The sequence below is a fragment of the Macaca nemestrina genome, chromosome 14 (genome assembly GCF_043159975.1).
Source record: "Macaca nemestrina isolate mMacNem1 chromosome 14, mMacNem.hap1, whole genome shotgun sequence".
NCBI lineage: Eukaryota > Metazoa > Chordata > Mammalia > Primates > Cercopithecidae > Macaca > Macaca nemestrina.
In genome coordinates this window covers 119238177-119262298 of record NC_092138.1, presented here as the reverse complement: position 1 = coordinate 119262298, position 24122 = coordinate 119238177, and the positions used below count along the sequence as shown (strand labels likewise).

Below are 24122 nucleotides of genomic sequence, written 5' to 3'. Positions count from 1 at the left end.
CTGGAGCTCCCCGGGAGGTGTGGCCACCCCAGCGAAATTTCCAGAGCCCGATGTGTGCAGGAGCCGTTCCACACAGAACACTGCGCTGCCCTTCCCTCTCAGTTAACTCTTCCTGTCACTCCCTGAGTGACGATGCTCCCTGGGCCTCCCAGGTCAGCCAAACCCTCTGCTGTACCACAACACAGTGGGTCTGCTTCTCTATCACAGCAACCTCAGAGGCCCACACCCGTTTGCCTCCTGACTGACCCCGTCTCCCTGAACACTGCGTCCTCCCCTAGAAGCCCCGGTCCAGCTAAGGACCTCCTATCATCGTAGGGCTGGCGTCCTCGGGTCACCACCAATGCTCCTCTCTCCTACAGTATAGCCCCCTCAGTCCAATCAGCTCCAAATCATGTTGAATTTCCTTCTGTAGAAGGGGGAAGAAACAGGAAGCCCCACCTGGGCCTCACCAAAGGTGTTTGCTAAGGTTGTTGCAGCCAAGGGACCACCACGGGGGGCTGGACACATGTGAGACCTCCGACCCTCCCCAACTGTCCCTGCCCATCAAGCCCAGGTGAAAAGTGTGGGCCTGACACCATCACTTCTCGATTCAAGGACTGTACTGTCTATAAAACAAAATCAAAGCGACTTGCTTAACCAATTTCAATGCCCTTCTCAACCAGTCTCAGCCTTCCCTGCAGCCCCTCTGCAATGCACTCTCCTCTCCAGCCAGACAGAAGCCACCTGGCCTCCCTCTCCGCTCTGCCCCACCTCCCACCCCCAGCGCAATCCATCCTATTTCTCTAGTGCTCAACCCTTCCTATTAAGTTCAGCTCAAATGCCACCTTCTCTCATTCTTCAGGCCGGACGTGGCCTCTCCTTCCTCAGAAATGCTCTGGCCTTGAGCTACAGTCACCACATGGTCTCACTGCCAAGCCCGCCTGAGTGTTCTGACAGCATGTGCCTGTTTCCCCTTTGGGCCCCTGCCCCAGCACATGGCAGATGCCCAGGAGATGTTATTGGACAGATGGGTGGACGCAGAAATGAGCAGCCAGATTGCTGCAAGAAGTGTGACTGCAATTCTCCTCTCAAGTCGCCAGGCTTCACACCACAGGGTTGAAGCAACAACAAAAGGAAGGTTGGGAAAAGCAACACCAGGGTGAATAGCTCCGTGCTTTCAGAATCCACCCACAGCAGGCACATGCACACCACAGGCACACACACGCACATAGGCACATGCGCACCACAGGCATGTGCATACCACAGGCACACACATGCACACACAGGCACATGCCCACCACAGGCACGTGTACACCACAGACACGTGCACACCACAGGCACACAGGCACGTGTACACCAGACACGTGCATACCACAGGCACACACACGTGTACACCACAGGCACATGCACACCCACAGGCACGTGTACACCACAGACACGTGCACACCACAGGCACACACAAGCATGTGCACATCCACAGGCACACACACGTGCACACCACAGGCACACACATGCACACAGGAACATGTGCACCACAGACACGTGCACACCACAGGCACACACAAGCATGTGCACATCCACAGGCACACACACGTGCACACCACAGTTGCACACGCACACACGGGCATGTGCACACACAGGTGCACATGCCATGCATATACACATCCACATATAACCACACATGCATGCACACACAAACATGCAGTTCACTTGCACACATATACACACATGTGCACATAAATACAATTACATGTGCACACATGAACATGCACACACATGTGCGTGCCTATGTGCATGTACATGTGCACAAAACACACATGTAGACATCTGTGTGCATGCATGCACAACGCACGTGTACACATGCACATATGCACATGCACAGAGTGCACGTGGTCACATTGTGCAAACACACAACACAGCCATGTATATGCACACACATCCTGTTTGTGCACATACACAGTCACACGTGCCCACACAACTTAAGAAATTTCATAAATTTTGTTGTTCTTTCAAAGTTTCTCCCAAAGAACGAGGAGCCATAGAGTGGTCCCCTGGGAACTGTCTACATCACTGCGGTTGTCATGCAGGCTACCAAAAAGGCTCTAGGTGCCTGGTGTTCTGCTCAGGAGGCAGGATCCAGACCCAATCTGCTCAGCTGCCTCTGCTGGCCCCTCAGCTCGTCCTGGCCATCTTGGGCTGCGTGGGGTGAGCCCAGGCTGCTCGTGGGGGCAGAATCATGTGTTGCTGGCAGGTCACATTTGTGATGCTTCGAGGCCCGCAGGTTTTGTATATTATTTTGTGTGTGCTATCTCTGGGGTGAGGCCTGTATTCTGTTGCTTACTCTTCAATAAGCTCTTCTCATATCCCCGACTGCCTGTGTCTTCCAAGGATCCCTGTCGGAGACTCTGGCTTTGGTATGGTACCACTGTGCACAGTAACCAAGCTGCCGTCTGGCCCAAGTCCACTTCCCGTTCTTCCTGCCTGAGCTCCTGCCGGCGGCTGACTGCAGAAGGCCCGGGAGTAGCTCACAAAGATTGGGGAACGTTGTCTTCCTCTCACCGGCCTTTGCTGATCTGCCTTTGCTCTTTAGTGCTAACTACATGCTATGAAGTGTCTCCGTTTTCTGCAACACAGTCTCCTCTAGAAAAAATACACCCAGAAAAAGCGGCGACTCTCTAGACCACACAGTCAGGGTGACCTGCCTAGAACTCACCTAAATCCTGCCTCAGCTAGAGTCTCTCCTGCCCTTTGCCTAACAAGGTCTAGGTCTTCAGTGTGGTCAGTCTCCCCCAAGTCGACTGGGCTTACCTGACCACAGGTCCTGTGTGAATGTGCCTGGGCCGGTCCCTCCCAGCATGAACTAAGTATCACAGGGCAAACGTGTTGCTGATCAGACATGACAGGGTTCTCGCAAGCCACGGAAATTGTCACATACACCGTGAAACACAGACAATCTCTACGTCTGTTCTGCACTGTGTAAACACTGTGTATTTCCCACTTAAATGAAAAGCACCCACAGAGATGCTGTGGGCCTGGAAGAGCCTGGACAGGAGAGGCCCCGTCCCAGGGCCCCCGATGCTGCCAGTGGCTCTTGTCCAGACTGGGAAGGGCCCCGTGCAGCACCTTCTGGACCCTCACTAGGAGCATGGGGGTGCTCCAGGGAGGCTGAGTGGATAGGAGGGTGGGGAAGTCTAGCCAGGCTCCCAGGCTTTTTGTGTCTGTGGAGGGCTCCCTCTGCTGAGCTGCAGTTTAAGCAAAACCGGGCAGAACCCAGGAGCTCTGTGGACAGACAGTAGGACCTCACCATGAGGGGTCTGACCACATCCTGCCGGCCCTCCCCCAGCAAGGGCGCTGGGGGTAGAGGAGCGCGAGGGAGCCTGGGCAGGCTGGGGAGCTCAGAGAGAAAAGGCAGACCTCGGCGCCACTCACGGTTCCCTCATCCCCCTGGGGCACAGAGAGTGGTGGATATCTACGCACTCACTCACAGCTGCTCATCCACGGCCATTTCCTGGGCACGCACTGTGAGTGAGGTGCTAGCAGGCCTCGTGGCCTTGCAGGGAGCAACCCACAGTAGACACTGCTTGAGTGAGTGAGCGAGCAAGTAAATGAGGAACGAGAGATGGAAGGAATGGACAAATGGAAAGATGGAGAAGCCATGCTGCCTGACCTGTCTTCCTTCCCGAATGAGCTCTCAGCCCTGCTGAGATGCCGTGCTGTTCGGGACTCCCGTGGATCCTGAGCTCAAACAGCTTCACCTTCTGACCCAAACCCTGCCCTTCACGTGACTCCTGTTCTTTCTGGAAAGGCGCCGCCTCTCGCCTTAGAAACAAGTAAACCTTTCCCACCATGACAGACGACAGACAAGGGTCTTAAACACACTGCAGCCTTCCTGGTAGCTCATCTGATGTCAAAAAAGTTCACCAAGCACCCACTACGTGCGGCCTGGGCTGGGGACACAGAGGTGCACATTGGCCCCTGTCCCCAAGGGAAAGAGACCCCTAAGCGTCTTAGGGAGAATGTCCTAAAACCCCACACTGAGTTTCACAAGGACGCTATGGCTGTGCTGTCTCCACACTCTCCCACAAGCCCTCCACGGCCCTCACATGACAGGCCTTGGAAGAAGACAGTAAACTTCAGCAGAAGACCCGAGTCTCACAAACCCCATGAAAACCTTCCACGACTCCGGGTACCTCCCAAGGAACTGAACTCAAGGTCTCCAAAGAGCCTTATCACTTCATGCAGTCCGGGCCACTGCGCAAAGGACACGAGAGGGAAAAGGGAGGCGATGCTCAGAGACACCACTGCTGCTCTACACGGAACAGGACGGATCCCTGGGCCCCAAACCAAAACCTGAGGGGGTGCTCACTTGAAACATGTCCGAAGCCACCAGGCCCATCCCAAGATCTATGGGTATGGACCACCCCCAACGACCACAGAGCACCAGGGCTCACTTACCACGCAGCTGGGTCATATTCAGCCCAGACCCGGATGAACTCGTCCAAGTGGTGAGGACCTAGGATGGAAGAGTCCCGCGTAAGGTACTCAAAATTGTCCATGATCACAGCCACAAAGAGGTTCAACATCTGCAGGACAGGAAGGAGAACAGGTAACATAGAGAGATGCCCTCCCCGCCGCCCCCCACCACGCTCCAGTGTGTGTGAAGCTCTCGGGAGAGCAGGCGTCACTCTGATTAGACCAGCGCATGCCCGACCTGCTCTCCCCACGGGAATTCCCAGGGTTCTGGAATCCACACGCTAGTGTCTTGCCTATTTCAGGCCCCGGGGTTTCTTGTCCATGACCCGCCTTCCTCTCTGATCACATTTTCTTTCCCTCTCAGACTGGCCTTCCACGGAATCAGTGACTTGCAGTTAACAGTTTGGACTCTACAGGCCAACAGTTTGGGTTCATATTTTAAAATTAAGTTTAAAGTCACATAACATTTTTAAATGTACAGTTCAGGGGCATTTAGTGTATTCACAATATTGTGCAACCACCTCTCTCTTTTCAAAACTTTTTTCATCATTCCCGAAGAGTACCTCATACACGAGGTAATCACCACCACAATCCCCGCCCCTCAGTCCCCTGGCAACTACCAATCTCCTTTCTGTTTCTATAGCTTTGTCTATTCCGGGTATTTCACATAAAGGAATCACACAGTATGATTTTATGTCTGGCTTCTTTCACTTAGTTTTATGTTTTCAAGGCTCGTCCATATTGTAGTATATGTTAGTACTTCACTTCTTTTTATGGCAGAATAATGTTCCAGTGGTGATAACACCACATTCATTCATTCACAGACAGGCATTTGGGTTGTTTCTGCCTTTTGACTGTTACGATTAATGTAGCCATACACATTCATGTACAAGTTTCTGTGCAGATATATCTTTTCATTTCTCTTGGGTATATACCTAGGAGTGGAATTACTGGATCATATGGTAATTCCATGCTTCATTTTTTTTTTATGAACTGCCAAACTTCTTCCATAGCAGCTGGTGCATTTTACATTCCTACCGGCAATGTACAACAGTTCCTCCTTCTCCACATCCTTGTCGACACTTGTTATTTTCAATTTTTAGAAAAATTATTGTTATAGCTGTCATGGTGGATGTAAAGAGGCATCTCATATGGTTTTGTTTTGCATTTCCTTAATGACCAAAGATGTTGAATATCTTTTCATGTGATTGTCTGCCATTTGTGTATCTTCTTTAGAGAAATGTCTACTCTTATCCCTTGCCATTTAAAAAATTGGGTTGTTTGGTTTTTTGTTGTTGAGGTGTAGGAGTTCTTTATATATGCTGAATATTAACCCCTTATTAAATATGTGATTTGCAAATATTTTCTACCATATTGTTCTATACAATGTATTTCCACATATTTAATAATGTCCTTTGATGTACAAAACTTTTAAATTTTGTTGTAGTCCAATTTATCTATTTTTTCTTTGGTTGCTCATGATTTTGGTGTCAAATCTAAGAATCCATCACCAATTCTGAAGTCTTGAGGATTTACCCTTTATGTATTCTTCTAATAGTTTCATAATTTTTGCTATTCTATGAGGTCTTTTATTGACTGAGAAAATTTTGTATATTGAGTGAGGTAGTGGTCCAAACTCAATCTTTTGCATGTGGATATCCAATTTTATCCATATTATTTGTTGAAAAGATTATTCTCTCCCCCACTGAATTATCATGGAAAGAAAGACAAGTCTCTCCTTGGCACAAGTGTCCAAAGTCAACTGACCACAGATATTTGAGTTTATTTCTGGACTTTCGATTCTACTTAATTGGCCTATGTATCTATCTTTATGCCAGTACCACATTGTTTTGATTACTGTAGCTTTCTAGTACGTTTTGAAAGTGGGAAATGTGTTGTTGGAATTAGTTTGCTAGTATTTTGTTGATGATCTTTGGATCAATATTTATAAGAGATATTAGTCTGCAGTTTTCTTTTCTTGTGGCATATTTGACCATGATATAAGGATAATGCTGGCCTCACAGGATGTGTTAGGAAGTGTTTCCTCCTCTTGTATTTTTGGGAGAAGTTTGAGTGTTCATTTTCTTCTTTTTTTTTTTAACTGTAGTAAAGATACATAACAAAAAATTTTCCATTTTAACAATTTTTAAGTGTAGAGGTCAGGGGCATTAAGTATATTCACACTGTTGTGCAACCATGCATACCATCCATCTCCAAAACTTTCTTCGTATTCCCAAACTGAAACTCTATCCACGAAAGAATAATTCCTCATCCATCCTCCCCTGGAAACCACCGTTCTACTTACTGTCTCGATGAATTTGACTACTATAGGTACCTCATATAAATGGAATCATACAGTATCTGTCCTTTTGCGACCAGCTCATTTCACCTAACAATGTCTTCAAGGTTTATTCACATTGTAGAATGTGTCAGAACTCCTTTTCCTTTTTAAGGCTGAATAATTATAGTCCATTCAATGTTCATACCACATTTTGTTTACCCATTCATCTGTTGATGGAAACTGGGGTTCCTTTCTCCTCTTGGCTATTGTGAATAACACTGCTATGAGCATGTTTTGACATATATCTGTTGAAGTCCCTGATTTGATTTCTTTTGAGTCTATACCAAGATTCACTTTTATTAATCTTTTGAGGAACTGCCATACTATTTTCCACACCACCATTTTACAGTCCTACCCACCAGTGCATAAGGGTTGAAATTTCTCCACATCTTTGCTAATATTAATTAATTCCTTTTTTTTTTTTTTTTTTTTTTGAGATGGAGTCTTGCTCTGTCTCCCAGGCTGGAGTGCAATGGCAGGATCTTGGGTCACTGCAGCCTCCACCTCCCAGGTTCAAGCAATTCTCTGCCTCAGCCTCCTGAGTAGCTGGGATTACAAGTGCACAAGACCACACCTGGCTAATTTTTGTATTTTTAATAGAGACAGGGTTTCACCATGTTGGCCAGGCCTCGAACTCCTGGCCTCAGGTGATCTGCCCATCTCAGCCTCCCAAAGTGCTGGGATTACAGGTGTGGTTTTATTTTATTTTTTGAGACAGAGTCTCACTCTGTCACCTAGGCTGAAGTGCAGTAGCATGACCTCAGCTCACTGCAAACTCCGCCTCCTGCGTTCAAGAGATTCTTGTGCCTCAGCCTCCCAAGTAGCTGGGATTAAAGGCGTGTGCCACCACACCAGGCTAATTTTTGTATTTTTAGCAGAGCTGGAATTTCACCATGTTGGCCAGGCTGGTCTCAAACTCCTGGCCTCAAGTGATCTGCCTGCCTTGGACTCCCAAAGTGCTGGGATTACAGGCCTGAGCTACTGCACCTGTCCTATTTTCTTTTCTTTCTTCTTCTTCTTTTTTTTTTTTGAGACAGAGTCTCACTCTAAAGCCCAGGCATGATCTCAGCTCACTGCAACTTCCATCTCCCGGATTCAAGCAATTCTCATGCCTCAGCCTCCTGAGTAGCTGGGATTAGACATGCACCACCAGGTCCAGTTAATTTTTGTATTTTTAGTAGAGACAGGGTTCTGCCATGTTGGCCAGGCTGATCTTGAACTCCTGACCTTAAGTGATCTGTCTACCTCGGCCTCCCAAAGTGTTGAGATTACAGGCATGAGCTACCGCACCCGGCCTATTTTCTTTTCTTTTTCTATCTTTTTTTCTTTAGTAATAGCAATTCTACTGAGTGTGAAGTGGTATTTCACTGTGGTTTTGATTTGCATTTCCCTAATTATTAGTGATGTTGAATATTTTTTCATGTGCTTATTGGTCATTGTATTTGGAGAAACGGATATTAATCACTTGTCAGATGAATAGTTTGCAAATATTTTCTCTGATTCTGCAAGTTGTCTTGTCATTCTGTTGATTATTTCATTGGCTGTGCAGCAGCTATTTACTTATTTTTACTTATTCAGTTCCTTTTTTAAAAATTCAATCCCTTTGCCCATTTCTTTCTTAAAATTTTTTCTTTTGCTTTCATTATTATTTTTAATTGGCATGCAATAATTGTACATATTTATGGGGTACAGTGTGATATTCTGACACATGTATACAAATGTGTAATGATCAAATCACAGCAATTAGCATATCTATCTCAAACACTTATTTCTGTGTTGGGAGCATTCAAAATTTGCTCTCCTATTTGAAAATATTTGAAATATTTGAAAATATTCAACAAACTGTTGTTAATTATAGTCACCCTATAGTGACACTGAAGACTAAAACTTATTTCACCTGTCTAGCTGTACTTTTCTATCTGTTCACCAACCTTTGGCTATCCCCCATCCTCCTAACCTTCCCTGCCTCTAGTAACCACTATTCTACTCTCCACTTCTACGAGAGCAATTTTTTTTAGCTTCCACATATGAGAACATGCAATATTTATCTTTCTGTGCCTGACTTATTTACCTTAACCTAATGACCTCCAAGCTCATCCATGTTGCCACAAATGGCAGACTTTCACTCTTTTTTTTTTTTTTTTTTTTTTTGAGACAGAGTCTCGCTCTGTTGCCCAGGCTGGAGTGCAGTGGCCAGATCTTAGCTCACTGCAAGCTCTGCCTCCCGGGTTCACGCCATTCTCCTGCCTCAGCCTCCCGAGTAGCTGGGACTACAGGTGCCTGCCACCTCGCCCGGCTAGTTTTTTGTATTTTTTAGTAGAGACGGGGTTTCACCGTGTTAGCCAGGATGGTCTCAATCTCCTGACCTCGTGATCCACCCGTCTCGGCCTCCCAAAGTGCTGGGATTACAGGCTTGAGCCACCGCGCCCGGCAGACTTTCATTCTTTTTATGGCTAAATAGTATTCAATTGTGTATGAAGAAAATATTTTAAAAATCCATTCATGTGTGGATCGACACTTAAGTTGATTCTGTATCTTGGCTATTGAGAATAGTATGGCAATAAACATGGGAGCCCAGATATCTCTTTGACATAATTGATTTACTTCTGTTTGGATATATACCCAGTAGTGGAATTGCCAGATCATACACAGTAGTTCTATTTTTAGTTTTTTGAGGAGCCTTCCTACTAACACTGTATAAGCGTTCCCCTTTCTCTGCATCCTCACGAGCATTTGTTATTTTTTGTGTGTGTTTTTGATAACAGCCATTCTAACTAGGGTGAGATGGTATCTCACTGTGGTTTTGATTTGCATTTCCCTGATGATTAGAGATGTTGAGCACTTTTTCATATACCAGCTGGCCAGACATTCGTATGTCTTCTTTTGAGAGATGTCTATTCAGTTCATTTACCCATTTATTAATCTGATTTTTTTTTTTTTTTTTTTTTTGCTGATGGGTTGAGTTTCACCTTGTATATTCCAGATATTAATTGCTTGTCAGATAAATAGTTTGCAAATATTTTCTCTGATTCTGCAAGCTGTCTTGTCACTCTGCTGATTATTTCATTGGCTGTTCAGAAGCTTTTTACTGAAATGCAATCCCATTTGTCTATTTGTGCTTTGGTTGCCTGTGCTCTTGAGGTCTTCTCCACATAATTTTTGCCCAGACCAATGTCCTGAAGTGTTTTCCCTGTATTTTCTTCTAGTAGATTCATGTTTTTGAGTCTTACATTTAAGTCTTTGATCCATTTTGAGTTGGCTTTTGTATATAGTGAGAGATCAGGTTTGAGCTGCATTTTTCTGCATGTGGATATCCAGTTTCCCTGCCATCGTTTATTGAAGAGGCTGTCCCGTTCCAATGAATGTTCTTGGTGCTTTTGTTAAAAAATCAATTGGCTGTAAACACAAAGACTTATTACTGAGTTCTCTATTCTGTTCCCTCGGTCTATGTTTCTGTTTTTATGCCAGTACCATGCTGTTTTGAAGTTTGGTAGTGTGATGCCTCCAGCTTTGTTCTTGTTGCTCAAGATTATTTAAGCTATCCAGGGTCTTTTGTGGTTCTGTATTAATTTTAGGATTATTTTTTATATTTCCATGAAGAATGTCATTGGTATTTTGATAGGGATTGCATTAAATCTGTATGGTCCTTTTCACAATTAATTCTTCCAATCCATAAGCATCAAATGTCTATTTTTTATGTGTCCTCTTCAGTATCCTTCATCAATGTTTTTTAGTTTTCCTTGTAGAGGTCTTTCACTTCCTTAGTTATTTCTTTGGTAGCTATTGTAAACGAGACTGATTTCTTTTTCTGCTAGTTTGCTGTTGGTGTACAGACACACTACTGATTTTTGTATATTGATTTTACTGAATTACTTTATGAGTTCTAAGAATTTTTTGGTGGCGCTTTTAGGGTTTTCTATATATAAGGCATGTTGTCCGCAAACAGGAACAATTTGACTTCCTTCTTTCCAATTTGGATGCCGCTTATTTCTTTTCTCTTACGTAACTGCTCTGGCTAGAACTTCCAGTATTATGTTGAATAAAAGTGGTGAAAGTGGGTATCCTTTCTTGTTGTAGATCTTTTCCCCGTTCAGTATGATGTTGGCTGTGGGTTTGTCAGAGACAGCCTTTATTGTGTTGAGGTATCTTCCAACCTAACTTGTTGAGCTTTCATTATGAAAGGATGTTGAATGTTATCGAATGCTTTTTCTGTGTCTATTGAGATGATAATATTGTTTTTGTCCTTCATTCTGTTGATGTGATGTATTATGTTGATTACTGGTTTATTTATTCCTTATATCCCAGGAATAAATCCCATTTGATCACAGTGAATTACAATGTGCTGCTGGATTCAGTTGCTACTAATTACTACAAAATACTATTTTTCTTGAGAATTTTTGCATCTATGATCATCAGGAATATTGGCCTATAGTTTCCTTTTTCTTTCTAGTGTTTTTCATTTGTTTTTGCTTCTGTTTCTGCTGTGTCCTTGTCTGGTTTTATATTAGGGTAATGCTAGTCTTGTAGACTGAGTTTAGAATTCTCTAGTGAAACACCCTAGGCTTTTCTTTGATGGGAGATTTGTTTTTTTTTTTTTTTTTTGAGATGGAGTTTCGCTCTTGTTGCCCAGGCTGGAGTGCATTGGCACGATCTTGGGTCACTACAACCTCTGCTTCCCAGGTTCAAGAAATTCCCCTGCCTCAGTCTCCTGAGTAGCTGGGACCACAGGTGTGTGCCACCATGCCTGGCTAATTTTCTTTTTGTATTTTAGTAGACATGGGGTTTCACCATGTTGGCCAGGATGGTCTCGATCTCCTGACCTCATGATCTGCCTGCCTTGGCCTCACAAAGTGCTGGGATTACAAATGTAAGCCACCACGCCTGGCCAATGGGAGATTTTTAAATTACAGATTCAATTTCATTACAGTAATTGGTCTGTTCAGGTCTTCTTTTCTTCTTGGTTCAATCTTGGTAAGTTCCATGTGTCCAGAAATTTATTCATTTCCGCTAGGTTTTCTAATGTGTTGGTGTATAGTTGTTCATAATAGTTACTAATGATCCTTTGTATTTCTATGATATTAGTTGTAATGTCTCCTTTTTTACTTCTGAATTATTTATTTGCATATTTTCTTGCTTAGTCTAGCTAATGGTTTGCATTACTTTTTCAAAAAAACAATTTTATTTTTTTTGAGACAGAGTCTGGCTCTGTCACCCAGGCTGGAGTACAGTGGCATAATCTCAGCTCACTGCAACCTCTGCCTCCTGGGTTGAAGCAATTCTCCTGCCTCAGCCTTCCAAGTACATGGGATTACAGGTGCCCACCACCACACCTGGCTAATTTTTGTACTTTTAGTAGAGATGGAGTTTCACCATGTTGGCCAGGCTGGTCTCGAACTCCTACCCTCAAGTGATCCACTTGCCTCGGCCTCCCAAAGTGCTGGGATTACAGGTGTGAGCCACCGCACACCTGGCTACATTTTCATTTCATTGATCTTTTGTAAAGTTTTCATCTCAATATTGTTTCTTTTTGCTCTTGCTCTGATCTTTATTATTTCTGTTCCTCTACTAATTTTTGGCCTGGTTTAGGTTTTATTCCTATTTCTTTGAGATGCATCTTAAGTCATTTATTTGAAATCTTTGTGTGTTTTTGGTGTAGGCTTTTATTGCTATAAAGTTCCTGTTTCATACTGCTTTTTCTGTATCCCATAAGTTTTGGCATGCTATGTTTCCTCCCCACCTACCCTGCCCCCGGTTCAAGTTATCATGACATGTGTTTCTATTTCTATTGTTTCAATGATTTTTTTTTTTTTTTTTTTAAGACAGGGTCTCACTGTCACCGGGCTGAAGTGCAGTGGTACGATCTCAGCTCACTGCAACCTCTGCTTCCCGGGTTCAAGCGATTCTCCTGCCTCGGCCTCCCAAGTAGCTGGGACTACAGGCACGTGCTACCATGCCTGGCTAATTTTTGTATTTTTAGTAGAGACGGGGTTTCACCATGTTGGCCAGGATGGTCTCGATCTCTTGACCTCGTGATCCACCCGCCTTGGCTTCCCAAAGTGCTGGGACTACAGACGTGAGCCACCATGCCCGGCCTTCTTTTCTTTTTTCTTTTTTTTTTTTGAGACAGAGTCTCGCTCTGTCACCCAGACTGGAGTACAGTGCTGCACTCTCAGCTCACTGCAAACTCTGCCTCCCAGTTCAAGTGATACTCCTGCCTCAGCCTCCTGAGTACCTGGGATTACAGGCACCTGCCACCATGCCCGCTAATTTTATGTTTTAAGTAGAGACGGGATTTCACCATGTTAACCAGGCTGGTCTCGAACTTCTGACCTTACATGATCCACCTGCCTCAGCCTCCCAAAGTGCTGGGATTATAGGCATGAGCCACTGTGCCAGGCCAAATTGTAAAACTGCGTTCTTAATTTCTTCATTGGCCCATTTGTCATTCAGGAGAAGGTCAATTTTCATGAATTTGTACAATTTCAAAAGTTCCCCTTGTTATTGATTTCTAGTTTTATTTCATTTGTTAGAAAAAAATACTTGATATGATTTCAATTATTTTACATTTGTTGAGACTTGTTTTGTGGCCTAACATCTGATTTCTCCTAGATAATCTTCTATGTGATGATGAAGCTAATGTGTACCATGCAATGGTTGGATGAAAAGTTCTGGAAATGTCTGTTAGGTCCATTTGGACTAAAAGGCAGTTTAAATCCAATGTGGGTTTTTTGTTGTTGATTTTCTGTCTAGATGATGTGTTCAATGATGAGCATGGGGTACAGAAATCCCCAAATGACACTGTGATGAAATCTTTCTCTCTTTTTGGATCTAATAATATTTGTTTTGTATGTCTGGGCGCTCCACTGTTGGGTCCATATATACTGACAATTGTTGTACTTTCTTGCTGAGTTGATTCCTTTATCACTATATAATGACATTCCTTGCCCTAAACATTTTTTTCTTAAAGAGATGGGGTCTTGGTATGTTGCCCAGGCTGGAGTGCAGTGGCTACTCACACAGGTGTAATCACAGCACACTACCACCTTGAACTCCTGGACTCAAGCAGTCTTTCCACCTCAGCCTCCCCAGTCGCTGGGACTACAAGTATGCACCACCACACTGGGCTTCTTTTCAGAGTTTTTGACTTAAAAGTCTGCTTTGTCTGATATAAGTATAGCACTCCTGCTTACTTTAGTTTCTGTTTGTGTGGAATATGTTTTTCTTTTTTTTTTTTTTTTTTTTTGAGACGGAGTCTCGCTCTGTCACCCAGGCTGGAGTGCTGTGGCCGGATCTCAGCTCACTGCAAGCTTCGCCTCCCGGGTTCCCGCCATTCTCCTGCCTCAGCCTCCCGAGTAGCCGGGACTACAGGCGCCCGCCACCTCGCCCGGCTAGTTTTTTTTTGTATTTTTTAGTAGAGACGGGGTTTCACCGTGTTAGCCAGGATGGTCTCGATCTCCTGACCTCGTGATCCGCCCGTCTCGGCCTCCCAAAGTGCTGGGATTACAGGCTTGAGCCACCGCGCCCGGCTGTGTGGAATATGTTTTTCATCCCTTTACTTTCATTCTATATGTGTCTTTATGGGTGATGTGAGCTTCTTTTGCCAGTATATAGTTGGGTCATTCAAAAAAATCTATTTAGCTAGTTTATATCTTTTAAGTGGGGGAGTTTAATCCATTTACATGTAAGGTTATCATTTATAGGCAGAACTTACTCCTGTCATTTTGTTAATTATTTTCTGGTTGTTTTGTAGATCCTTTCTTCCTTTCTTCCTCTCATTATTTATAATTACAGTTTAGTGGTTTTCTGTAATAATAAGGTTTGATTATTTTATCTTTCTCTTTTGTGAAACCCACTCTACCAGTGAGTTTTATATTTTTGTTTTTCACGACAGTAATTATCATGTCTTTGCTTCCAGATGGAGGACTCCCTTGTGTATTTCTTGTAAGGTTGGTCTAGTGGTGATGAATTCTCTCACTTCTTGCTTGTCTGGGAAAGACTTTATTTTTCCCTCATTTCTGAAGGATAGCTTTGCTGGGTATAGTATTCTTGACTGGCAGTTTGTTTTTTGTTTTCTTTTTACCACTTAGAATACATCATTGCATTCTCTCCTGGTCTATAAAATTTCTGCAGAGAAATCTGCTATCAGTCTAATGGCAGATTCTGTTATATGTGACTTGATGCTTTTCTCTTGCTGTTTTTAGAATTTTCTCTTCTCTTTGACTTTTGACAATTTGACCATAACATGTCCTGGGGAGAACCTTTTTGGTTGAATCTATTGGAGGACGATTGAGCTTCTTGAATTTGGATGTCCACATCTCTCCCCAGACTTGGGAATTTTCCAGCTATTACTTCATTAAATAGGTTTTCTATACCTTTTCCCTTCTCTTTTCCTTCTCAACACCCATACAAATTTTTTTTTTTTCTTAATTGTGCTCCATAATTCTTGAAGGCTTTTCTTCACTCTTTTTAATTATTTCTTTTCTTTCCCACTGACTAATTTCAAATGACCTATCTTCAAGTTCAGAGATTTCTGTTTTCTTCTGCTTGATCAGATTCACTGTTGAAGCTCTCTACTGTTGGTTTTTATTTTTAATTTCATTCATTGAATTTGTCAGCTGCAGGATTTCTGCCTGGTTCTTTGTTGAATTTTTCATTCATACTGTCAATTGTGTTCCTGATTTCACTGCATTGTCTGTCTGTATTTTCTTGTATTTTGCTGCACTTCTTTAAGAACATTATTTTGAATCCCTTTTCTGGCATTTTTTACATTTAGTTTTTACTAGGGTCTACCACTAAAGAATTATGTTCCTTGGGTGATGTCGGATTTCCTCGCTTTTTCATGTATCTTTTGTCCCTTGATGTCTGTACAACTGGTAGAACAAATCACCCTTTCCAAACTCTGTACAGTACGGTTGGGTTTTAGTGTGCCAGCTGGGAAGGGCGTAGTTACTCTGTTTCCAGGTGCAGTGGTATAGTCTCCCTACAACTTCTTTAGCTGCATTCAACATCAGTAACTGTGGGCACTTCAGTTGTCCAGGGTGTAGAAGTTTGTGGCAGCAGAAGTGGCAGTGTAGGCTGTAAATGTCCTCAGTGTCAAGGGCTTTTGGGGTCCTGTTAGTTTTGTTTTCCCCACAATGGGAAGACTTAGCTGAGGGGACACCTCTTGGTATCAGATCTAATGGCCTACAATCAGCTGCAGCACCACTGGGTTCCAGGTGTAGGTGCTCAGAGTGGCTATGGAGCTGGGGTCCTATGCTTAGAATCTCATGAACTTATTGTGGCATCTGGGTCTTGGGGTACAGGTTTGCTCCCTGGGGCAGAGTTGGGTGTACACTGCCCACAGTGCCACGATCTGACTCTAAGTCATTCCCAAGCAGCTCAGGCCCAAGGTGTGAGATTATAGCTGTGATTCTACTCCTGGGTGGGGTGGGGGCAGGGTATAGCACTGGTCCAAATCAGGAAGAAGGGGTGCTCTGGAGTTTTGGTCCTGAGAAGTTGGGTACAGCTGCAATTCAGGAACCTGAACCAATAGGGCTTAGTGGCATTTTGGGTCCTGGGGAAAAGGCACCATGTAGTAGTTACTCTTGACCCTGGGATGCTGAGGCTTGGCAGTTCTGTGAGACCAGGTGTAGCAGGAAGTACCCTAGAATGGCAGAGCACAGCTGTCATTTGAGCCCTGGGGAGGCAGGGAACTCCATTCTCCAGGGCTGTCTCAGCAGCTCAGACTCTAAGGGGCAAGTCTAGCTCCAGGGAAGCAGGGCACTAGAGCAGTTTGGCCTATGGGGTTGGGTGTCTCGGCTGAGCAAATGCTCTATTTATCTGGGATGGCAGGGTACCGTGTCAGTTCAGCCCTGGGATGCACAGCCCTCAGTTCAGCCAGGGCACTGATTCCTGGGGGCGGGGGGCGGGGGCAATGTGCCACTTCAGCTCAGGCTTGGGGGATGTGACTGCTCTGGGTGGCCAATGCACCATTTCCTGGGATGCAGGGAACTGCTTCAACTTAGACACTGGGGAGGTGTGACCACTCTGAGTGGTCAAGGTAGTGTTTTCCCAGGAGGCAGGGTATCACTTCAGCTCTGGCCTATGGGCATGGAGGGGAAGGGTAGGTGAAGCAGCTCCACCTCCACTTGGCCCCTTGGGGAAGGGTGTAACAGCTGCTTGCAGCTCAGCTTCGGGATGTCAGTCATTAGTCTCAATTAGTTTGATGGCAGTTTTGCCTCACGGATAAAGGAAAGCTGTGGCTACTCCAGGAGCAAGTCACACTCCCGCTGTAGTTCCAATTCCTAGGTAGTGGAGCACAGTAGCCACATGGGCTACAGGGGCTGAGCAGTGTTGGCATTGTCTCTTGGGGGAGCACAGCTGTGTGGACTCCAGGCAGCTCCCTCAGCTGGGCTTAGTGCCTTGAGGACTGCAGGGGACCCGAGTGCTAGGGTCTGTAGGTGTCTGAGGTGGTATGGGGGCTCCTGGGATCCTCTTGCTTACCTCCTCACCAAAGGGAAAAGCTCCTCCTGGGTCCCAGCTGATCCCAGTTGCAGGATGGGGTGGTGGTGTTTGCTTGGTGTTTCCTTCTGTTCTCCCAGTGGCCATCCCAAGTTTCTGTGCTCACCAGTGTCTCTGTTACACCTCTGACGTACTCTGAGACTCTCCCTCAGTTATTTTCATTAAAATGTAATTTTTTCTTCATTGCTCTGTCTTTTTGAGAAAGACAAGCACTATGGGGAAAGTCAGCCATCTTGCTGATATTATCTCTCATTTCTTAATTGGGTTGTTTTACTTTTGTTGTTGAGTTGTAGAAGTTCTTTATACATTTTGTTAAATCAAGTTTAGCCTAACGCTGCCTCCTTATATATTTTAAGTTCAGCCTAAAGGTTTCTCTGTACCTAGTGAACTATAACCTAAATCAAAGTGTAAACAGACTTTGTAACCTATTACCATACCAATCATCAAGTTTTGGCCAAAGGGGGCCAACTGTTCTAACTGTGTTCAAATAAGGCAAATGCTAAGTTGTAACCAATCAACTGTTTCTGTACCTCACTTCCATTTTCTGTACATCATATTCCTTTTTCTGTCCATAAATCCTCTTCTGCCACGTGGCTGTGTTGGAGTCTCTGAGACTACTCTGACTCAGGAGGCTGCATGATTTGCGAATCATTCTTTGTTCAATTAAACTCTGTTAAATTTAATTTGGCAAAAGATTTTCTTTCAACAATTATGATATTAACCCTTTATCAGAAATGTAATTTGCAAATATTTTCTCCAATTCCTTGGGTTGCCTTTTCATTCTGTTGATGGTTTCCTTTGATGCACGAAAGTTTTTAATTTTGAGTAGACAAATTTATTTTTTCTTTTATTTTGATGCTGGTGTCAAATCTAAGACTCTGTTACTAAGTAAAACATCAAAAAGATTTATCCACTATGTTTTCTTCTAAGAGCTTTATAGTTAATAGCTCTTACATTTAGTTCTTAATTTTATGTTAATTTTTATATATAGTATAAGGTAGGAGTCCAACTTCATTCTTTTGTATGTGGATGTCCCGTTTTCCCAGCAAAGAGTGTCCCTTTGCCATTATATGGTCTTGGGCTTCTCTTTATTGGCAAGTTTTCGATTACTGATTCAATCTTCTTACTTGTTACAGGTCTATTCAGATTTTCTACTTAATTCAGTCGGTTATGGTAATTTGTGTCTTTCTAGGAATTTGTCCTTTTCAAAAACTTAGGTTCTAAACTCAGGCTGAGATGTTTTAACATCTTTAAACCTCCATTTCTTCACTGTAATAATAATAATAATGTATTCATAAGACCCTGATAGTGCCTGACTCAGTGATTATCGGCAGGCTGTCACAAACAACTTCATTCCCTATTCTTCCGTCAGTACCCTCTATTCCAATTAATGGAATCAAATCCCAACCTAACCAAGTCCTGCCACCCATCCCAAATTCACAGTCCCATTTTCTCCATGTCACTTCTCTATCAGACCAAACCACATCCCAGTGTTTCAAAACATGAGCTGCATGTCCAATCTGTGAGGGAAGTACCAGAAGAATTAGGATTACAGTTTCAGTAAGGAGACACCAGGATTAGCCAAGAACCATAACTGAGGTCCATGGGGACAAGAACAAAGGACAGTGGCCACGAAACACCCACTTCCCTGCACAGGAGTGACAGCTAAACCTAGGGATTCCTCGACTCATCCTGGACATGTCTAGTGAGTGCTGGCCCTGTGCATGCTGTGGTATCATGAATGTGGCTTTCTGTGGAGCCCCATCTCTGCAGCCAGGTGCATGGTAAGGTCAGGCTAGTAGGTGTGGCTTTGTGCCCACAGGTGTGCTGGTTCTTACAGCACCAGATGTCCTTGGACAGTATAGAGACCAAGGCCTCAGGAAAGTGATTCTCCAAAAAGCCCACCCTCCCTGCTGCCCACAAGGGGTCTTCGGAGGGATCAGGAGACGACTCAAGCATGGAAATCCTTCCCTTGGTTTCTGGCAAGTAGCAAAACACAGTTTTGTAGGTTCTTCTGTATTTCTCTATCTAAGTATAAGCTCACCTGTCTCAAGTGTACACCATTCCCAACCACCTCAACCTCATACTGCACCCTGCAAAGCTCACAGTCCGCCCTCAGCACAAGTCCTTGTATCTCCATCTCCCCTGAGTGCTCTCCACTTGTTCTCGCTCTGGCTCAAACATCTAAGCGGATGGATGTCCCCTCTGGTCTCTTCTTTAGAAACCTGTTCTCTGGGGCTCACGTCACATGTTACGTTTCCCCTTCCTTCATGAAAAACTTAGCACCGGGCTTGCTGTTTGTGTCTCCACTTCTATTCTTGTTATCATTCTTGTTGTTTTCAAGATCCACAGAGATGGGAGGACCACTGCCTGCCCTCTCCATTCCTGAACCTTCTCACCCATCAGCTCATCTCTGTTCCCACAAATCATGCTAAACATGCTTATCACCAGTGATCATGCTAATGTTAATGCAATGATCTTGCAATGATAATGTCATGACAGCAATGATGTTTACTGATGGCAGGACTCACTGTCTCGCGAGTCTCCACTTCACACATCCCACTCTGCTCACATCGCCTACTTTTCCGGCTCGCTTTTTCAAATACCTGCATCCCAAAACATGTCCTCACGAGAACCTCCAATCCAGTGGCATTGCCCCTCACCCTCCTCTGTCCCCAGCTTTGATCCCACATCCAACACAATAACCACACTCTTACACACACCCTTCTCTCCCTCCTTGCACTTGTCTGGGAAATCCCGAATTCGGATAATTCACTTTTCTACCCATGTACTGAGGAGTGAATGTGGCTAGAGAAAAGCTCAGCCCATGCCAGCTGTTCCTCCTTGGAGTCAGGGCCACAGGCTCGAGGCGTTTCCTCAGTGCTGCTCACTGTCAAGAGCGACTCTGTCCCGGCTGTGCTCCTCTCCTCTCATGGGCTCTCAAGCTTGTGGCAACAAGGCCTTCACTCCCACTCCGCCGACGGAGGCAACAACGTCCCAAGGGCGCTAATGGCCTCTGCCTTTCCATGTCTGACAAACTTTTTTTTTTTTTTTGAGACAGAGTCTTGCTCTGTCCCCCAGGCTGGAGTACAGTGGCACAATTTTGGCTCACTGCAACCTCCACCTCCCGGGTTCTAGTGAGTCTCCTCCCTCAGCCTCCTTTTTTTTTTTTTTGAGATGGAGTCTGGCTCTGTTGCCCAGGCTGGAGTGCAATCGTGCAATCTCGGCTCACTGCAGCCTCCACCTTCCAGGTTCAAGCAATTCTCTTGCCTCAGCTCCCCCAGTGGCTGGGATTACAGGTGTATGCCACCACGCCTGACTAATTTTTGTATTTTTAGTAGAGATGGGGTTTTACCATGTTGGCCAGGCTGGTCTTGAGCTCCTGGCCTTAGGTGATCTGCCTGCCTGGGCTTCCCAAAGTGCTGGGATTACAGGTGTGAGCCACCACGCCCGGCCCAATGAACAATTCTTGGTCATCATCTTGCATCACCTTCCGTCAACATGGCGCATGGCTGGTTACTTCCTCCCTCCGCCCACTCCCAGTTCTCCACCTGCCTCCCTGACTGCTCCTCCTCAGTTTCTGGATCTAGTGCTCCTTTCTGCCTCCTCAATGCCCTTGGGGAGGGGCAGAGTCTTCAGCCTTCTTCCTTACACTGTTCTTCCCCTATGTCAAGGCTCATCAAAGTTCAACACACACCGAGTCACCTTGAGAGCTTGTTAAAACTCAGACTCCTGGATCCATCTCCACGGCATCCTGATGCAGTCTGGAGAGTGGCCCGGGAATCTGTATGTCTAACAGGCACTCAGGTGCTGCTTTGGACGCAGGTCACTGCACTAAGCTTCGCATTCGCAGGGATCCAGCGAATAGCAAGCAGCCCCACAAACACACCAAACACTAATGACAACCCATTTACATCTCCAGCCCAGAGGTCACTGGGCATCTCTGTTGTCCCCAACCCTAACCTAATCTAAGCTCCCCAGTACTCTCATCTCAGAAGAACTGCTCACCCTGTGGCCCCAGAAAACCCCAGGATGCAGCCTGCTTTTCCCTCTTCACACGCCCACCTCTCGCCATCAATCATGCCAGCTCTACTTCTAAAATGCAGCCCAATCCCACCTCATTCCCTTGCCTCTCCTTTCTCCGGCCACTGTTGCCCCCAGTCATCTCCCCACTCGTTCTGCAGCCATGTCCTCACTACTCACACAGAAGCCAGAGCCAAGCTGTAAAACATCAAGCAGACCCTGTGGGGCCCCCAGAGGCTTCCATGGATGTGGAATAAAATCCACACTTCTGGGGCCTGCCCTGCCGACCTCCCTACCCAGTCCGGCTGCTTTCCCCACACACTGGCTGGGATGCTGTACCTTCACGTCCCATCACCACAGTGGATGACCTTCTAGAAGCTGGAAGTCAAGCAACAGTTGCCCCTGGAAATGTAACCCTTTTCCACGGACGTCAAGGAAGGGCCCACAGGAGCCCGTTACCACGTTGGCCCTTTCTCGTGCTAACGAGGTCGCCATCTCTGGGAAACAACGGCCATCAGCAGGGACTCAGCTTGTGACACGGCCTGGATCGGAGTCAGGGATCAGCAGGAGGTGTGGGGGGAGCCTGAGCTGCACCAAGACAAGACGTGGCACTGGGAGGGGCACGGTGCCCAGGACTCACCAGAAAGGAGCACAGGAAGATGAAGGAGACGAAGTAGAAGTAGGCAAAGTCACTTCCACACTCGGTGGCGTTGGCCTGCTCATCACAGGCCTGGTTGCTCAGGCAGGACAGCATGATCTCGTGCCAGGCCTCCCCCGTGGCGCTCCTGAGAAGAAGGGCAGAGCTGTGAGGCCCACAGAGGCCCTCGAGGGAGCCCGAGCCCTGTGGGGCTGCCAAGCGTGCCCGCTCCTTTGGGCTCCTTCCCACAGAGAGCTCACACGTGTGCAAGGCCTGGGTCACAGATGCTGTTTCTTCAAAGGAGCCTTCGGCACTAGATTTCCAAGCTGACCGTTAATCGGGAAAGCGCTGCTTACTAAAAAATATCTACGGCACCAGGGGCCAACGCCAGGGCGAGCACTTCTTTGTGGACACCACAGGCCCCAGTTGTCCTCCTGACCTCCTCCCAGACACACGCCATCCTGGTCGTCTTCATTTCCAGAAATGGTGACTCTCCTTCCAGCTGCTCCAACCAAAAACGTGGGCATCATCTTTGCCTCCTCTCTCTATATATATCCTGTTCATCAGCTCATCTGCCTTCGAAACACAGCCAGGCTCTCACCACCCCTCACTGTCCTAGGCCAAGTGATCATGGCCTGCCCTGTGCTACGGAAGCTTCCAAGCTGGTCTTCTCACTCTGCCCTACACAGCAGGAAGCAGGGCCACTAAGCACAGGCCAGATCACGTTCTTTCTCCTCTCAAAACCCTCCAGTGACTTGCCTCACTCATCAGAAATGCCAAAATCCACATGACTGCCCACAGCACCGTGGGACCTGCTGCCCACTCTTTCCCTGACTTCACCCCCATCTCGGTTCCAGCTCAGTCCACTCCAAGCACCCTGGCCTCTGCTGGTCCTTGAACACCTCAAGAGCACCCTGCCCTGAGCAGCCACCCTGGATGCTGCTGCACGGAGTCTGTTCCTGGACACAGCCAGCACCAGCGGCTTGCAGGATACAAGTGGGTCAGAGGCCTGGGTCTCCACCTCCATGTGTCTGTGTGGTCAGCCCTGGGCATAAGCTGGGCCCACTCCTCACTGATGACAGCCAGAGGCAGGGGTGTTCCTGCAGGGCTGCTGCTTCAACCTGTGCCGGGCCTGACTGATAAGGGTGTTCCCAGGCAACACAAAGTTCAGGGAGAAACAGAAAGCCGTGAGACCAAAGGCCTCAAAACTAAGGCTGACTTCATAGGTTTGCCTTAAATCTTCTGTGGCATGAGGCAGAATATTAATAAATGATGAAATAAAATTAACACAGCAGCTAAAGCCCAGGCAAACAACATCATCTGGGGACAGTGTCAGCCTAAGGGTGCTTGCTCATCTTATGCAAAGAAACAAGAGTCCAAGGGGTCTCTCCAGGCAGCTCAGCCAAGCAGGTCTGGGTCTGCGCTCGCCCCAGCGTGCATCCGCAGGCAGGGTGGGCTGTGTCGAGCAGCCCCCAGGGCTGGTTGTGCAGCAGCCCCGTGCAATTGCAAACATGAACTGAAATGGTAAATCCCTAAAAGAGCTCCTTCCTTCTGTCCTAGGTTCATGAGTGATAAACTGTGGAAGACTCAGGAGGCAGGAAAACACATTCGCCACCTCCCCCCTGCTCCCAAGTTCACTCTCAAACCAGGACGGCCGTAGCACCTGTTCCGCGCCCAGAATAGCAGCTGATGCTTAGCCCTCTCCGGGGCACATCTCCGCCAGGAGACCTCGGAATGCCCAGAAGCTTGTGCCACGGCCTCTTGGCCCCTCCAGGTTCTGCCTGTTACTTGGCTTGGCTGCATCCAGGAGCCCAGGGAACAGCAGCTCCCATGAGAGATAGTGGAAAATAAAGGTGTGTTCAGACCAGCAGTTCTGGCCAGTTGGGTTCCTTGGGCCACTGAGTAGCTACAAACTCTGCTGGCAGCAGTTCCCCCTATTGCCCTACTGCCCTTGATCCCACCGATCCCTGTAATCAACAAGGTCGCAGGTGGAAAGCTGGAGGCCGCACATCACGAGAGCCCCCGCTAGGCACCTCTGTCCTCCCAGACCTCTGCCTGGAGCCTCACTGGAGGCCCCCAAGCTGCCACCAGGGAGCACAGATGAGGCAGCAGAGGCCGGCCTGGCCCAGCGCTCCCAGGATGACCTCCCTCAGGGCTTCCCTTCAGCCT

The 24122-nt window shown here is 46.3% G+C and overlaps 1 protein-coding gene across 14 annotated transcripts in view; it reads right to left on the bottom strand.

The window, feature by feature from the left end:
• LOC105472007 (calcium voltage-gated channel subunit alpha1 B) overlaps positions 1–24122 on the bottom strand; it is a 253579-nt gene that overhangs the window by 26343 nt on the left and 203114 nt on the right. For all 14 annotated transcript variants that reach the window (XM_071078713.1, XM_071078714.1, XM_071078711.1 and 11 more), the window contains 2 exons: positions 21957–22101; positions 4435–4562 (listed from right to left, as the gene is read on the bottom strand). In XM_071078713.1, coding sequence (XP_070934814.1) covers positions 4435–4562; positions 21957–22101 — 273 coding nt within the window. The remainder of the gene's footprint in view (positions 1–4434; positions 4563–21956; positions 22102–24122) is intronic.